General features: G+C 42.4%; 3 protein-coding genes across 4 annotated transcripts; 1 reads left to right on the top strand and 2 right to left on the bottom strand.

Annotated features, from left to right (window-relative positions):
- The first annotated feature begins 807 nt into the window (after positions 1–807).
- On the top strand, positions 808–3,527 carry LOC127765259 (uncharacterized). The gene is made up of 4 exons (XM_052290123.1): positions 808–1,073; positions 1,227–1,302; positions 1,413–1,539; positions 3,171–3,527. The coding sequence occupies exons 1-4, from the start codon at positions 960–962 to the stop codon at positions 3,355–3,357; spliced, it is 504 nt and encodes a 167-aa protein (XP_052146083.1). The 5' UTR covers positions 808–959; the 3' UTR covers positions 3,358–3,527.
- Positions 3,528–4,498: 971 nt separating this feature from the next.
- On the bottom strand, positions 4,499–5,592 carry LOC127765257 (uncharacterized). Its single transcript, XM_052290122.1, has one exon. It carries the CDS (start codon positions 5,360–5,362, stop codon positions 4,643–4,645), a length of 720 nt encoding a protein of 239 aa, XP_052146082.1. The 5' UTR covers positions 5,363–5,592; the 3' UTR covers positions 4,499–4,642.
- A 1,672-nt stretch (positions 5,593–7,264) lies between these two features.
- Positions 7,265–13,764, bottom strand: LOC127767905 (kinesin-like protein KIN-14E). 2 transcript variants are annotated; one of them, XM_052293388.1, is made up of 21 exons: positions 13,367–13,764; positions 12,223–12,521; positions 11,961–12,132; positions 11,808–11,881; positions 11,560–11,737; positions 11,369–11,478; positions 11,174–11,273; positions 11,006–11,092; positions 10,716–10,892; positions 10,237–10,510; positions 9,995–10,156; positions 9,692–9,907; positions 9,576–9,613; positions 9,255–9,418; positions 9,018–9,143; positions 8,817–8,942; positions 8,662–8,715; positions 8,506–8,568; positions 8,371–8,433; positions 8,216–8,278; positions 7,265–8,125 (listed from the first exon to the last, which is right to left on the bottom strand). In XM_052293388.1, the coding sequence occupies exons 1-21, from the start codon at positions 13,584–13,586 to the stop codon at positions 7,625–7,627; spliced, it is 3,267 nt and encodes a 1,088-aa protein (XP_052149348.1). In that variant the 5' UTR covers positions 13,587–13,764; the 3' UTR covers positions 7,265–7,624. The 2 variants fall into 2 exon arrangements, with proteins under 2 accessions (XP_052149348.1, XP_052149349.1); XM_052293389.1 differs by lacking the exon at positions 8,371–8,433.
- Positions 13,765–17,153: the final 3,389 nt, after the last annotated feature.

Below are 17,153 nucleotides of genomic sequence, written 5' to 3'. Positions count from 1 at the left end.
TGTCCTTAACGACCTTAAAACTAATGTTGAAAACGAACTACACTGAAAGTATTCTAAAAACAACCTCAAAATTAAGTACTAAAATTTAAATTTTGGCAATGCTTTATTTTTTATAGGGGAAACAATAAGATTATAGAACTATTAAAAACACATACAACTCGACGGCCACATAAATAACAGACGCATCGTCTTCTCCGAATGCAAATGTTCTGCATTCAAGGCATTCAAGCCAACCAGACTTTCTCTGCATGCAACCAAACTTCCTCTGCATGCAATGTTTTGCACTAATTATTTATGAAATTTCTTCAAATCAATTATGCGCTTATCAATTATAAATTGGAGGAAATACATATTTTTAAAAAAGTAATTCGATAGGTGGCCAATATTCTTGGATTAACTAGTAAATTACTTATACACAGAAATATCCTTTTTAAGGTACACGGAAAATATTTGACAGTGAAGAGAGAAAAGGGGTAGTAAGGCAACGAACCCACAAAGCCGATGGGCACAGAGGATCCGCGGTCGTCGGGAGCAGAGCAGGCTAGCGTGTGCCGCTGCGGCTACCAAACCGGTACCACGGCCGAGGACGGCTCGTACAAAAACGGACGGACTCGCCGCTTCGCGGGCCCACCTTCAGCCACCGTACGATCCAAACCAGCCTCATTTACTACCACCCTCGCTGGGGTTGGTTTGCTGCCGACATACGTGGGCCTACGATCCTAGATGGGCCGGCCCCACTTTGACAGCTACTCCTACTCTCATGGGCCTAGTACCCAACCAGGCCACCAGCCCAACTTATATCAGAAGACAAGTCCACCCCATAGCATCATCGTCTCCGCGGAACCACGCCTCGTCGCCGCCGCCGCCGCCGCGCGACGTCCTAGCTTCCCGGACCGCCTCCGCGTGGTTGGATCCGGCGAGAGGGGAGAACTGTTGTGTTCCTTGGAAGAGGGAGCTGGATGAAGGCTGGGAGGAAGAACCTACGGCGGGCGTGCGGCGAGGGCGCCGTCACGCTGGGGGAGGGCGAGAGCATCATGCAGGTCCTCGCGCTGCGCGGCTCCAACGTCATCGAGGTAGGACAAGCTCTCTCTCTCTCTCTCTCTCTCTCTCTCTCTCTCTCTCTCTCTCTCTCTCTCTCCCTCCCACCTCCAGGTCTCCCCTGATCGTGAATTCCCTTGCACTCCATTCGTATGTGTTCCTTATCGCCGTGGCTTGCTGGGTGTTAGGTGATGGACGCCAAGGGAGTGAAGTCTCTGGCCTTGTTCCCGGCCAAGTTCCAGAAGAGCTTTTGGATCAAGAATGGTGAGTGGTCGCCGGACTTTAGCATAGCTGGTCACTGCTCCCGTAGTGAACCGAGCTGTCTTTTGCCGCCGGTTTATGACGGTTTGGTTGTGGGTTATGTGAATTTGCAGGGAATTTTGTGGTTGTGGATGCTAGTGGCCGGGATCAGGCGCTCGAATCAGGGAGCAAGATAGCCTGTGTTGTGTCCCAAGTCCTCTTCCATGACCAAGTCCGGGCTATGGAGAAATCTGAGGAATGGTGAGTTGCTTGGTTCTTTGATCGCTGAGAGTTCCCTAGTAGTACTAACAATCAGGGTTCAGGGCTTCCGAGTGTATACAAGTTGTAGGAAAGGCTGGTACTGGATATCAATCTGTGACCAGGGGTAGCTTTTGAAATTGTTTGCCAGTAGCTGCAGATTCTGCATTTAATATGCAAAATGGCAACAAGAAATTCTTGTGCAACTTTGGTTGAGGTATTTTGCCTCATGAGTCAAGAAATTGTCACCGATGTATTTGTTGGTGTAACCAGCATGAATAACCTCGGTTATGGTATTTTGACTCATGAGTCAAGAAATGTCACCAATGTATTTGTTGTTAACGGCATGAATAGTTTTCTTCAAGCTATGCTCTGTGTTGTGACCTTAGGTCACGAACAAGATCGGGTATAGGCCGGAAAGAAGTGTTTTCCCGCCTATCCTTAGAAATGAGCTCAAACAACAAACACAACCTTTGAGGATTGCTTTTGTATTAAAAATGTCTTGTTGTGCTACAGGGATTTGACCAGCTTTTATAGCCTACGGTCTTACATGTGATGTTACGTTTCTACCCTCATGGGCTTTAGTGAACTTCCTATAATGCCTTTGCCATGTCAGCAACCCTAGGGGTACTACAGTACATTCTCGGGGTCATTATAGTCTTTTGGCTCTAGCTGGCAAGGGTGGTTGAGAAGTGGCCCCCATAGAATCTTCCATTCGACTGGATCTTAACTCGAATAGGTTTTTCCTTCGAGTTCTCTTAGCCGAATGTCTTCTATGCTTGAGGGTTCGCACATCCTTCATCAACTTCCCGATCGCCAGATTCACCTGCCATGTACTTAGAATTCATTCCCAATCAAGATGAGTTACATATAAGTGATAAGAAGCCACTCGAGGGTGCTTTCCTACTCGAGAGTATTTTCCAACTCGAAAGTGTTTTCCCACTCGAGAGTGTTTTCCCACTCGAGAGTGTTTTCCTACTCGAGAGCGTTTTCCCACTGGAGAGTGTTTTCCTTGTTTTACACTTAGGAACTTTCCATAAACCATCTTAGGTGTTTCGACCGGATAAGAGGGAGGGCGTTGTCCCCCTGTTACAACACTCTGATGCTCATACAAAACAATCAGATTTAAGTGCAATACTTGCTCCTTGGTTTCAAAAGCATTTGTGTTGAGCTGCGAAATACAAAGTAACGTATACTGTTTTTATCCCTAGTTTCATCTAGGGTCCAGTGTTAGTGACATTGGTTTATAGATTGTCATGGAACTAAAATATCCTTGCTGTAGTAAATGCTTGTGAAGAGTTCTGCAGACCATTGTTTTAAATATTTGAATTCTCTGGCAACTTTGGATTAAAGTCAGTTGCCTGATGTCACCTTTGCATTTCAACAGCCTGAATAGTTTGCTCAGGTTTTTTCTTGATCAAATATCCATGAAAATGATGTGAGGAATCTATAACAATACCACAGCAAAACTAAGACTTCAACTTATTGAGTTCATCAGTCCCCGTTTATCATGTAAACCGTCAGGTTCTCTAAGAACTGGAACTATAGGTTTAATTATATGTTAGTCAAAGGGTGGCTTTACTGACATCTTCAAACTGGCTCTCTGATGAATTCATTATTTTCGTACATACTAGGCCAGCTATCTTCAAGTCAACTTCTAAGGAAGGTTCAGAAGCTGGAACACAAGAAGGAACAAGGCCACAGATTGAGGAGGAACCGGATTCTGATGAAGATGATGATCTGCCACCGCTTGAGGCGAACACGAATAGACAAAGACCATTTGAACTGTATGCCGACTCAGAGAGTGATTCTGACTCTTAGACTAGTTTACATTTGAACACGCCATTGATGATGTTGTGGTTTGTGATGGAAAAATACACCCGGTGTACTTATGCTCAAGTCTTACATTCTGCCAAAAACTGCTGAGTGTCAAAATATTCTGAAGAAGTTCGATGTCATTCAGTAGCAGGCACAAGGCCTTTCACTTGAAACTATGATCAACTCCATATGTTGCTTTTTATTGTTCTCAATGATGGTGCATTAAGTGTCTGGACACAGCCTGATCAACATACTGCATTTTCTATCACCGGTTCGGAATTATTCAAGCTTGTTGTGTGTCAGCTGTTTGGCTCCAAAGCTTGGCCTGTTTCTCAATTCTGCAGATACTGCTAGCTGTCGGAACTCCTAAGCTAGAGCTGACTGGCCAAATCGAATGAGGAATTGAAGTATCAAAGTCATTAGTCATAAGCGTGGAAAAGAATCCTTCTTGTGACGACCTTCTGGATGAAGCGACGGCGTGGTAAGATCCAGCTTCGAATTAAATTGTTGATTTGCTTATGCTGCAATTTATGTTCACGATCATGTCTGCTACTAGCAGGATAAGGCCCCAAAGAGAATTTGATTTTATTATGGGTTTATATATTCCATCAAGTCTAATTATTAGTCAGGGAGTGCGTCTGTATCGGATGAGTTGTGTCAATGTTGAGTTCTTAATAAAGAATAAAGGAGTTCTTTTTATTAATAAAGAACAATTGACACTGGCAACTTGGCAAGCACAGATGGAGTTCTTTTTATTAAAAAAAAAGATTAGGACTGGAGCATTATTACTGGTAAGCATGTACTCCTGGGTGGTACCGTGGTAGTAGTCAATTACGAGAAAGTTTCAAAGAAAGTGAAATTTGCTACCAGCAGTGTGGACCGGCTCCTTTTCTATTACGCGGATTTGGTTGAAATTTCGGGGCTTTTTGGACTTTTGTATTGCACTGCAGATTTCCCTACTTGCTTCACAGTGGTTTCCCAGATTTTGCAACCAAACCATCCCGATATTTTTGGATCACCCGTATAATATTCAGTCAATCTTTCGGCGAAATTTGCTTTGGCAACTTGGTCTCTGCTGTTGTTCACGATTCTATTATCTATGCAAAGATCAGTGTCACAAAATTCGTTGGAGAAGGCAATTTCATTGATCGATCATATGTACACACTCTTTGAGAAGATGATGTGAAATCTTGAACTAAAAATCTACAAAATTTGGACATTTTACACTTGAAAGGTGAAAGAAAAAAAACGAAAGGGCGTCCTCTTGGTGGCCGTCGCGGCGAGCGGGTCACCAGAACGCCCGTTTCCGCCGGAATCGCCTCGCCGTGGCGAGAAGTCCGACTCCGACGCAGACAGCCCATGCTCCCATCTCCAGCGCCCACGTCAACGTCTCCGCCTCCATCTCCGGCGTGTCGAGCTCGCCGTCGTCTCCGACCACCTCCCACTCGTCATCCCCGCACGTCCCGCACTCGCAGTCGCACCCCCACCCTTCCTCCGGTATCCCCTCCAGCCTCGTGCCGCCGCACCCGAGCCCCCTCGCCGACGCCTTCGCCGTGGCCCTCATCAGCGCGCCGCCCTCCTCGAGCACCACCACCTCGGCCACCGCCGCCGCCGCCGCAGCCGCACGGCGGCACTCGACGCGCCACCCTCCTCCCCCGCCGCGGCGGCGCGAGAAGACGCCGTCCGCCACCAGATCCTTCCCGGCGGCGTACACCTCGAAGCGCGCCCCCTCGGCGACGCAGACGCGGTCGGCGCTCGCGTACGCCGCCGCGTCGGTGCCGCCGGCGCCCACCCTCCGGAGCGGCACCTCGGCGGGCGCGGCCGGCGGGAGCGCCCGCCCGCCGAGCTCCAGCGCGGCGCCGCCGATGGCCGGGAGGTAGACGAGCGTGAGCTCGGCCGGCGCCGGGGACGAGAGGCGGAGGTAGAACGCGCGGACACCGAGGCGCGCGCGCGCGCGGGTGGAGGCCGCCATGGCGTGGCGGCCGTCGTCCACCGTGGCTAAGCACATTGCTGTTGCCGTGTACTGGATGCGATTGATTCCGGAATTCCGTGGGTTGGGAGTGTGTGTGTGTGTTGTGTTGTCGCGTGGGCGCGAGGTGGAGAGATAATAAAGCGAGGCGGGCGGGAGGAGGAGGCGGGAGATGGAGATGGAGATGCGGCGGATGCGGAGGGTGGATCGGTGGGCAGAGCGGCTCGCGGTTTTGGGCGGTGCGCACGGGGTTTTGTGGGGGAATCAGTGGTGTGCGCGTGCAGGAGCACACGGGTTTGGGACTTGGGGTGCTCAGGTGGGCGCGCGTGGGGAGATGTCCCTGGGTTGGCTTGGATTTGTCATTTTCCGGTTGCTACTAGTTGTGCTAGACTACAGTGTTTAGGAAGCGACCCGCCGACTTGGCTGTCAACCACGCCGAAGAATTGGTGGCTGTTAGCTGACGAAAATGGGGGGTCAGAAACGTGTCGCGATCTGCAATGGGTTCGTGCGTACATACGCGAGGGCGAGGCACCACGCATCAGTCCATGGGATCGCGCTCCTCTTAACTTCAAGTCAGAGGGAGGTGGGTCATTGACGTGTAGGCCTAACTTTAGTGGATACTACATGTCAGTGACAAAGTCCCTCTGACTTTATGTCAGAGAAGACTCATCTCAGTACATGCGCATGACCTTTTTCCTTGTAGTAACTCGGTAACTTTCTACCAGTCTCATGTGAACCAAGTTAACCGTGGTAGTACCATCTTTTTTAACTAGCCGTGCTGATTGTAATACACCCCCTTTTGAAACATACTGTAGGAAACAGTAAGAGGAGCTCTCCAATTACTCCATCACATCAAAAATCTATTTATATTATTAAAGTAATAGAAAAAGAAGCCTCCACGTTCGCTCTCATGATTTAGAAATTCTCACATTAATCAGTGAAAAAGAAAAAGCAGAGTTCATATAGAAATACAATTTAGAAATAGCTGAAATTCGAAATTAAAAAAAGGAATATTAGAAGAGGAGACTAGAGTTCATATGGAAATAATTTAGAAATAGTTGAAATTCGGAATTAAAAAATAATGAATATTAGAAGAGTAGACTAGAGTCCATATAAAAATACAATTAGGAAATAATATAAATTCGGAATTAAAAATAAAGAATATTAGAAGTAGAGTATAGAGTCTATATAGAAATACAATTAAGAAAAAAAATAAAAATTCGGAATTAAAAAATAAGGAATATTAGAAGTAGAGTATAAAGTCCATATAGAAATACAATTAAGAAAAAAAAAGAAATTCGGAATTAAAAAATAAGGAATATTAGAAGTAGAGTATAGAGTCCATGTAGGAATTTAAAATTAACTAAAATTCGAAATAAATATAATAAAATTAAAAGTATAGTTTAGAGTCCGTATAAAAATACAATTTACAAATAACTAAAATTCGAGATTAAGAAAAATATGGGAAGAAGAGTTTAGAGAATATTGAAAGATGAGTTTAGAGTCACATAGAAATACAATTTAAAATAATAAAAATTCAGAAATAAAAATAAATATTATTAAAAGAAGAGCATAAAGTCTATATAGAAATACAAGTTACAGAAAATTCGGAATTAAAAATATATATTAAAAGCCGAGTCTAGAGTTTATATAGGAATATATATAATTTACAAATAATTAAAATTTGATATTAAAAATAATTAATAACTAACACATATATAAAATACATTATGAATATTACCCATTAGTAGTTCGTAAAGTTATTGCAAAATTTAAAATTATGTTGTCATTTTAATATATTTGAATAATATATTGAGAAAACATATATGCTATTATATGAGAGAAAATATAATGATTCGCCACCATGCTAGTTGAACTAAAGAAAAGTTCTCCAAAAGGTCTAACATCTTAATTACCTTTTGAATTAATCTAGAAATGCAATACTAGGAAAATTTTCATATCCTCTTATTACTACAGGTAAGAAGTCCTTAGCAAATCGAATCCTCCATTTGAATAGTACTCGTATCAATAATTTCGTGGTCAAGAACACGAAATGATACTCCTATAAATCATTTTAGGTCAGAAAAGAGCCTATGCAGTCAACAGTGCGATTCCTGTTGAATCTGCAAGATAGTATAGTAGTCAATAATAGATTACACAGGAGCGCAGCACTCCACGTTACAATGCGTGCTCTACTATCCACTGCGAAGGACGCAGCGCGACTCAGCTAAAAGTTTGAGCCTCTACCATACTACAAGCCATATTGGGTGAAATGGCAATGTCAGGTTCAGAAGCAGCTGCCTACCTGACCCAACCTCTCGTCTTGTTCACGGCTGGTTGCTGCCTTGTGGCTCTGGTAACAGGACCCGTCTTGTGTGTGGCAGCGGCCGTCTTTGAAGTTGCCGTCACCCGTCCTGGGTTCTTCAGCGGCTCGGTCGATTTTCTCTTCAGCCTTGGCTCACCTTGCAGGCTCCTCTTCCTTGAAGCATTCTGGCTTCCAACAGGCTGGTTCTCCAATTCCCCACCAATCGATGAATTCCTTGCATCTCCTTTCCTCTTCTTCTCATTGACAACTTCTGGAGCCCCAACAATGGAAGAATTGTTGGTGACTTTCTTGTTCATAGAATCTGAGCTTCTCAGAATGTGCTGCTCCTTCTCGCTCATTGCTTCCTCTCTTGTCAAGAGGTGCGCCTTTGCCTCTCCAGGAGTACTAGCAACTCTCATACAGTTGGTCGAGTCAAGTATCATGTTTGTGTCCTGCAGTGTTGTCCTTTCTTGCAAGTTATTCTCAAGATCTCTTGGCTGAAATGTGGAGAGGTTAAAGTCCACATTATTTTCACCCCTTTACTGTAAGAATGGGCACAATGTAGCAGTTCTGAGAAAAGAGCTTACCTTGATCTGAAGCATAGCCTCTGTTCTCTGTGTTTCCAGGAGCTCCTGTCCTATTTCCATTGCCTACAAAAAAAATTCAGGATGATACAAGTGTCAGGTAGGTTAGGAAATATGTATATTAGGGTCAGAGACACTAGCCACATGTTACAAATCACCTTAGATTCTGCAACTGATCGATGGTGTTCTTGTTCCTTCAACTTGAGCTCCAGCTCCTTTATCTGAAAATAATAATATAACAATAAAGCTATGTATATTAGGGTCAGAGACACTAGCCACATGTTACAAATCACCTTAGATTCTGCAACTGATCGATGGTGTTCTTGTTCCTTCAACTTGAGCTCCAGCTCCTTTATCTGAAAATAATAATATAACAATAAAGCCAATCCAAACCTGGACCTTTTCAATTAATAGCCACTAACAGTTTAGTGTTAAATTTGAACTGCAACCTCAGATTCTGATTGCTGCTGGAGTCTAAGTTTATGCTCTGATTCCTCCGCTATCTGGAAAATAAAAAAAGAATGGGTATATGTCTAGAGTTTAGTACCCTGTGCACTACAGTAGCTACTAACAGGCAACAGTAATAACCACTTTTGATCAATACCTTCTGCTGAAGGGTAGTACACATTTCTTCTTTCTCCTTGAGTTTCCCAAAAAGCTCATTCTGCTGTTTCTCTGATGTAATTTGAGAATGCATCTTAGAATCCAGCTGGCTTTCAAGCTCTTTTACCTATATCGATTACAAAAATGTAGTCAAGTACATATGAAGAACAACGATTGAAGTGTTGCCCTGAACTATATGTACCTTTTCTTGTAAATTTTTGTAGAATTGTTCTTTCCCTTTGGCTTTGTTCTCTAGATTTTGGCAGTTATCTTCCAGCTTTCTCAAGGAATCATCCTTAAGTCTGATATCCTGTTTAGCCCTTTCAAGCTGGCATACATTCACAGAAGGAAAAGTGTGGAGGAGTTTATGTCATTGGCTCAGTTTCAAGGAGGTTCAGATAGCCAGCTTGAAAGGAAAGGCAGTATTATTGACACTTACCATCTGTTTGACCTTTTGAAGTTCTGCAGTGTCAACCTGCTTCTTTGCTGGACCCAATTCTATACGACGAACACGACTTGCAAAGTTCAATGAGCTCAAAGTTTCTGACACATCGTTGTTGGATGGGCTAATTTGCACAAACATTAAAGCTTTTGAGTCCCCTCCTATTATCAGTATGAAGAAGCACCAAAAGAGCAAATTAATGATGTAGCTAAGTGAAAGACACACACGATAATTGCTCAAAAAATACATAGAAGATTGGAAATATTGAAGTGATAAATTATGAAGATGGTTCTCTTCCAGAAGAACAGGTCAGGTTACCTAGAGAATCTTGCAGCAAGTGCGTCAACTTTGAATTCCTGCCCAGAAAAGGAATATAAACAGTGAGAAACATAAACTGATGGGTTAAACAATATTCCTTTATGAAGACCACAAACCTGTAGGGAATGTGGGAATTTTTCGTTGCAAGAGCTGAAATCACATCACCCAAAGCAGAAAGTGATCTGTTAATGTTTTGTGCTTCCTTAAGCCTTTCACCTTGCACATCGGTCTTAGCTAATCGTTCACTTCCAGCCAAATCTACAAGCCAAAGCTTACTTCTTGTACATTCTCCATTCATCAGGTTCTCCGCTCTCACCATGATGCAAAGCATACTGAGGTACAGATATAAAGGTCAAAACATTTTGACCAGAAGCAAGTACTCTAGAAAAGAAAAGAATAATAATAAAATTTTGACCAACCAGTGGGAGCGACTGCTGTGCTCATTCACATTGTTTGATCCTACAGCCCTTGCATTGCTTCCAGCTTGCAAGACATCCCAAACCTCCTTGATGTTCTCAACTTTGGCCTCCACAATGCCAGGGACATGATGGGACCCTTCACTTGCCTGTTTGATTTCCAACCTAAAATACCAAGATTACAAGTTATCACAGGATGGCAATATTATGGAACCCAGCACAGATCCTAAAAGAAACGGTCATACTTCTTAGACGAAGGGGATGATGCAAGCAGGTCTCTGATTTGCTCATTGTAGACCTCAAGCACGCTGACAGAAATGCTGTATGTGACAGTCTCTTTTCTCTCTTCTGCGATTTTGAACAACTCCTCCAGAGTTCTATAATTTACTCCCCTGTTCCTCTCAGTTCCTTCCATGGTAAATGTCTTCCCTGTTCCTGTTTGTCCGTACGCAAATATGCACACATTGTAGCCATCCAAGACCGAAGTAACCAGTGGAGATGCATCGGCATACACATCAGCTGCACATTATTGGAAATTTACAGATTAGATGTTATAATGCACCATTGCTTTAATTACTAGCAGTTTGTCATTTACCATTTTGCTCATCGTTTACTCGCTGTAAGCTAATATAGAGCTACCATTTTGATCTTTCATGTGTAAAAAAACACAAGAACTGTAAAGGACAAAGAGGCCCAATAGAAACTCCAGCATAGTTAGAAATACCTTGATTGTCTGTCGGCATGTAGACTCTGTCAAACTTGAATGTCTTCTTAGCTGCTCCACCGTTCACAATAGCAATGTCTCCATCTTTTGCTCCATCAAAATCCACTGCACATTTGTAACCTGATGATGTCTCATCTTTAATTAATGGGCGGCAACGACAGAAAACCCTGATATTTCCTGGAATGGCATGTACAGCCAGTCAGTAGAAAGAAAATAATTATATATGGCAGACTAGAAAAAAAATGTGAAAGCACCATAATACAGAGGAGAAGATCAGAAGAGGCAGGCACCTTTGGTCTCCTCAACAATATTATGAAGTTTCTTTCTCTTGGCCATCTCTTCATAGTACTTCAGTTTAAGATCTTCACACTGTGCAACTGCAGCAGAAAAAAAATGCTTACAAACTTTTTCATTAAATACTCTGAAACCTTTACAACAATGCAACTGATGGATATTACCTAATGTTTGAACAGCTCCTATCATCTTACTCAGATCAGGAACAGCGTTTGCACAGTCATGTGCTTCAAGAGATAACAGTGTTTGCTCTTGTTTCATAGCCTGAAAATTAATAAGTGATATAATCAGTAAAACTTGGCACGTATTGTATTTATCAATTCTTGTTGTAGCATTGCAGACAGTAAATCTGCTTTTACCTTGATTTTATTTTCCAAGTTAGATATGGCAGCTGCCCATAATTTCTTGGCATTTTCATACTTCTGGGAAACACTTCTCAGTTGATCAGCTTGTCTATCAATGACTTGTTCTGTCAGGAATGTAGAACAGCGGTGAGCATATATAAACATTTAGGAAACAAAGTTGATTATCCTGATAGCTTAGTTCATACCAATATTATCACTTTGCATGACCTTCTGATGAAGCTCTATCTTAAGTCTCTCAAGCTCCTGATTGGTAGATTCCACTGAAGACCACGCCATATAACATTCATCAGACTTCATGTTGCACTGGTTGGTTAGCTCCTCAATCTGTTTCTCATACTTTGAGATTAATTTACTTGTCCTGGTCTGCGTTGTAGATTGATATGTATCAGTATTACACCAAATATGATTCTGTAACTGTTTGTGAAATACTGACCTGTAAAGGTGAATTCCCTGTATGAGCTGAACATCTTTTGCATAAGACATTCCCTTCTGTAACCATGTCTGTCACTGCAAGTTCATGATTAAGGTTATCATGCTGAAAATTAGACCTTGAAGGAGCAAGTTGCATCTAATATCAATGTCTTACCTGCTATTGCTACCCTTTTTCGAATACAGATGCCACAAACCATGGGACTTCCCCTTACTCCTTTGAAGTTTATGACAATGGCACCGTCACTCTCAACTGTCACTCTAATATCACGCACCTGAAGGGGTCTGTTACCTCCAACCACCGCGTACACATCAAGTTCAGACAAAATCTGCACATCAATCAAAAGTCAAATTGTTTAGCTAGACATGAAAATAAATCGTGATACAAAACTAAGAGTCACATGAGTCAGTGTGTTTGCCTTTTCTTCTTGCACAAGGACATCAAATGCTCTAATTCCTTTTGGCCCATAAGTGTTCACTATCTCAGCAAAATGCAGATCTAAGAAATAGTCTCCAGGAGCAAGACCATCGATTTTGTAGCTGAAATTTCCATATCGAGCTGAGTGGTAAAGTGAAGGATAGTCACCACCTTCAACTATATCCTCAGATGTCTCTATTGCATCCCCTCCTTCAAAGAAAGAATCCTCAGAAAGCTTTGAAGAGGGTTCACAACCTTCAGTTGCACTGCCACCGGCATTAATGAACAGAACAGAGTCATCTGTTTCATCACAGGCACAAGAAGGATAATAAGAAGCACTGTGGAACTACGATGACATGACCAATTAACATTTCGACAAGGTACTTCCAATTTTCAATTTAGAATTCAAGATTATGAAATATCCATTTTGAAAGCACATGACTGATGATGGCTATCGAAGCCCCTTCTACTTGATATTACTACAGCACCACAGTCGATGCAACCTTGTACTCTGACATAGAAACAATCTTATTTTCTTCAACCAATCCAATGCCCATGACTTTAGTACTACATGATGTATTATTCATTCACTCTGAGAGCATCAAATGTGGCCAGCACACTGATCCACTTGAAAATAGGCTAACATGGCAGAGAATCAAGTCAATGAAGAACCCACAATTTTAAGCAGAGAAACAGTACTCTATCAAATATTCAAATATACTCCAAAGAGCCTAAATCGACGCACAAAAACTAGAGCATTATGTGAATGATTCCACACATAGCTGATTCCTGTTACATGGAGAACCTTATTAAGCTCCTAGCACAGCACAACACCTGAAGGCCTCAAAATTGGGATTGCAACTTTGATACCAACACAGGTAACACACCAGAAAATCCCAAATCTGGGCACATCCAGCCTCCTAAATTTCCTCCTCCACACGCACACGTGCACACACACAAGAAAAAATAAGAGCAAATTTGGAAGCATACTTTCTAGGGTTTTCTGCCCGAGCCAAATCGAGTACTCTAATTCGACCATCCTATACGCTCATATCCCAAGAACCCCCGCGCGGAGTTGAGAGAAACCTAAGCACAAGATCTGCACCCTGGAAATCTAATCACAAACCAAAGGGGGAAAAAACCACCTGCACGGCAGTCGCCCCGCATCAGCCCGGACAGAACCACGCGTGGCCCGGGCACCAGGATCATGGACTCCGCCGCCTCCTGCGGCGAAGGGGCCGGCGGTGCGGGCGCGGGCGCCGACTCCGCCTCATCGTCGTCGGCGGCCGCCTTCTCCCAGCCCGTGGTCCACGAGAAGTCCATGGGGGTGGGCTCCCCCGGGCACCGCTCCTCCTCGCCTTCCATCGGATCCGCGAGTTGCTGCTGCTGCTGCTTCGGCTGCGGCGGCGGCGGCGAGCGAGCGAGCTAGGCTAGGGTGGCGATTTGGTTGGGGGGAGAGATGGATGGAAATGGGGATCGATTTGGTGTGCTTCTTCTTCTTGTTGCCTCTTTGTGCCCCGCGGTCCGAATTCGAACTGCGGATAGCAACGGCGACCGTTGTGTGCTTTTGTTTGTGTGTGGGCATCCTACCGTTGCATACGGTGCGCTGCGCGGGCCGGCCTACCCGCACATATGAGGCCCAATTAATCTGCTTTTCACCGGATGTAATAAGTCTATTTTGTGCTCCTCGTTTTCTTGCTCGTGATTGAATCGTTTACCTCACAACCGCAATACCAAATATAACGTCTTCATCTTTGAAAACGGGTGTAAATCACCTCCTTTGATAATTTGAGAAGTGGTTTTTTCTGACGTGGCAGGCTGACTGCACTTGACTCGTTGAGATGTGAGGAGAAAGATGAGATGAGGTGAAGGTCGCTAACATGTGGGTCCCACCCAACTTGTCACGTCAACATAAGCCATTTTCTAATCCATTGAAGGAGGTGATTTATGCCGGTTTACGAAGATGGAGGAGGGTGTTATACTGCGTTTTATAGTTGAGGAAGATGAATCAGTCAGAAGCAAGACATGACGGACTCGAAATAGACTTATACCTCGCCATATTGGATGGCCCAAGAGGCCAAGATTGCCCACGGGGCTCATCTTTTTGGCCCAACAAAATGTGCACATTTGCTCATCTCTCCTTAATAAGGCCACGTTCTTCGGCTTGGTTTGGAAGAAATTTTTTCATAATTAAATATTAACAAATATAAACTTGAAAAAGGGTTAAGTTGCTTTTTAAAGCAACTTATATATAGAATTTTTTTTTGCAAAAAACATCATTTAACAATTTAAAAAAACGTGCTAACAGGACCTTAGTACCTGCATGTCTTTTTCTACTTGTAACATACAAATTGAAGAATAACCACTCTACCTAAAATTCCAAAAGGTACATTTTTAAATAAAATTTTCTATATACGTTTTTTTATTAAAAACTATTTTAAATATATTTTTCTTAATTAATTCATTTGTACCAAAGGTTGTGGGTCTTATATATAGACAAGGCCAGGATGTAAAATATTTTCATTATTTAAAATAACAATTTTTATTATTCAATGATTCATTCAGCTATTTAATCATTTATTTACATACGTAGACATGGATTTCTGCACACGACGCACGAACGGAACCACACCTCTGTTGCCATGTTGATTGCTCACGGCTATTGCAATGTGTGTTCTCACGCTGCCTACTTTTATATTGGCAGATGAGTTTAGAGTTTACTCCAGACTTTAGAGTGATGCTGTACAGCCAGTACTTTATGCAGAATCCAATCATCAGAGAATGGACCAAATTTGATCAGAGGCAGCTATCCTTCGAAAGCATAAAGGGAAGGCTAGCTACAAATCACACTTGTCATTTGCCAAGTTAGTAGCTGTCACATACTTATAATGTAGGAGTACGTACTCCTAGGCCTAGGTAAGTGATCGATGCCGGCAGATGGAGTGAATGTGATTTTTTTTTCTCTGAAAGAATAATTAGGGATTCTTTTAAAACGTAGCATTGAAAAAACGAAGAAATAAAACATACGAGATATCAATTAAAATGCAAGTGCAAATTATAGAATTGCATAACGCACGAAAAAAAAATACAGGAGCAATAGTTTGAGTAGACCGCAGAAAAAAAATACAAGAATCACTTGAAAGAGATAGACTCAATGGATTTTTCCCAAGAGTTTGGAACTTTGACTAACTTCCTTCAAAATGTGCATTATTCCATGAATTTTTGGAGGAAATGATAGGATTTAATCCTTTGTTTTAAATTCCTTCCTAGATTTTTTTGCTATAGGATTAGAATTCACCAAAATTCCTATGATTTTCATACAAATCAAAAGAGGTCCTTAATCTGCAAACCATTATACTACCTTTTATGTGAAAATTATCTACCTTTCTGTGAACAATTCCAATGATTTTTGGATTGTGTGCCTCACCACATAGGAGTAGAAAGTAGCTGACGATGACATCATGTTATGTATCAGGAAATGCAAGTTCCGTAAAGAAAGCTAAGCACATCGTTTTTGTTTTGTTCTCGTATGTGGAGGTGACCTCTTCTCTCCTTCGACGTAATTACCATTGTCTATGCGAGTCACGAACAATTACTTTGTAATGTCCTAGATAAGTAGAGTCACTGTCATGGCGCATGCAGTTGCAGTGTAGATTGCCATTGACGCCGTATAAAAATACAATCAACCACGCTTCCATCACTCGTGGCATCGACTCATCAGCCCCCAGAATCAAACCCAGTAAAAAAAAACTGGATTAAGCTCGATGGATTAGATGATTAACATGGCCATCAGTAAAAACAGTTAAAAAAAAATAAAGATGAACACGACCGATAGGATAGGCATTAGGCAGAATGTATCCATCTATCCATCGTCCACTCGTGACAATGACAGCCCAAACTAAAAAAAGGCACAAAACTGAAGAAGAAGAAGAAGAAGAAGAAGAAGAGGAGGAGCAGGAGATCAGAGACACGAGGCATCATCTTTTCGCTTATGTTTATACTTATTAGCAAAATTTGAATTTTTTAACTTTAAGTTTGAAGTTAATTTTAGGATTTTTTTCATCATAATTTATTTTTTGGGTTTTGCTTTTAGAACGTTAAACATGTATATAAAAGTTTTTTTTCAGTTTTGTTTTGGCAAATACGCCGTCGATGGGCTGCAGAGTTGCAAAAAAGGACTAGACGCGAAAGCACACAGAAAAATACACTGCAAACTTGAGAGGAGGCTGAAATCGAGATGCAGACAAGCACAGCATTGGGATCTGAATTTCTGAACTTCTGACGAGAGCACACGAGCCGTCAATTGACACGCAACTTGTCGACAAAAAAAATACTCCTCCTCCCTCCACTGATGCAATACGTACGTGCACCACCAACCCACCAATGCGTTTGCAACGGAGAGGAAAAGAAAGCTAGTAGAACTAGTAGAATGATTGGAATATACTCCTACCTGAGCTGAGCTGAATGGCCTATTGGGTTCCATGTTACTGCCATGTTTAATTAAGATTTAAGAGTAGAGAAATGGAGAGAGATCAGGGAACTGAATCCTGATTGAATGAATAAGTACAAAAGTTAGCTGCATCATGCATGCAATGGCAAATGCAATGCTGGTGCTAAACAACCACCTAGCTACAGATGCTGCCAGATTATAGGCTGGTTGGTTGGATCCATGGTTTTATTAATACTGCCCCATGTCAAGATCATAGCTTGTTTAGTGGCAATGAACCAAGTTTTATCATAGAGTATGAACACACTATGTTAGTATATTTATGACGTAACGACTTTACACTAAACTAGTAGAGAATATACGGCGCATTTTATTTTATTTTATTTTATCGGTATTGTTCGTGCGGTTGCTCTTGATCCCAATCATTCGGTTGTCGATAAAGAATTCGGAGATGTTTGATCTCTAATTCCCAGAGACCAATCAAA

The sequence above is a fragment of the Oryza glaberrima genome, chromosome 3 (assembly GCF_000147395.1).
Source record: "Oryza glaberrima chromosome 3, OglaRS2, whole genome shotgun sequence".
In the NCBI taxonomy this organism is placed as follows: domain Eukaryota; kingdom Viridiplantae; phylum Streptophyta; class Magnoliopsida; order Poales; family Poaceae; genus Oryza; species Oryza glaberrima.
Note: the sequence above shows the minus strand (reverse complement) of the source record. Positions and strands in the feature narration are given on the sequence as shown.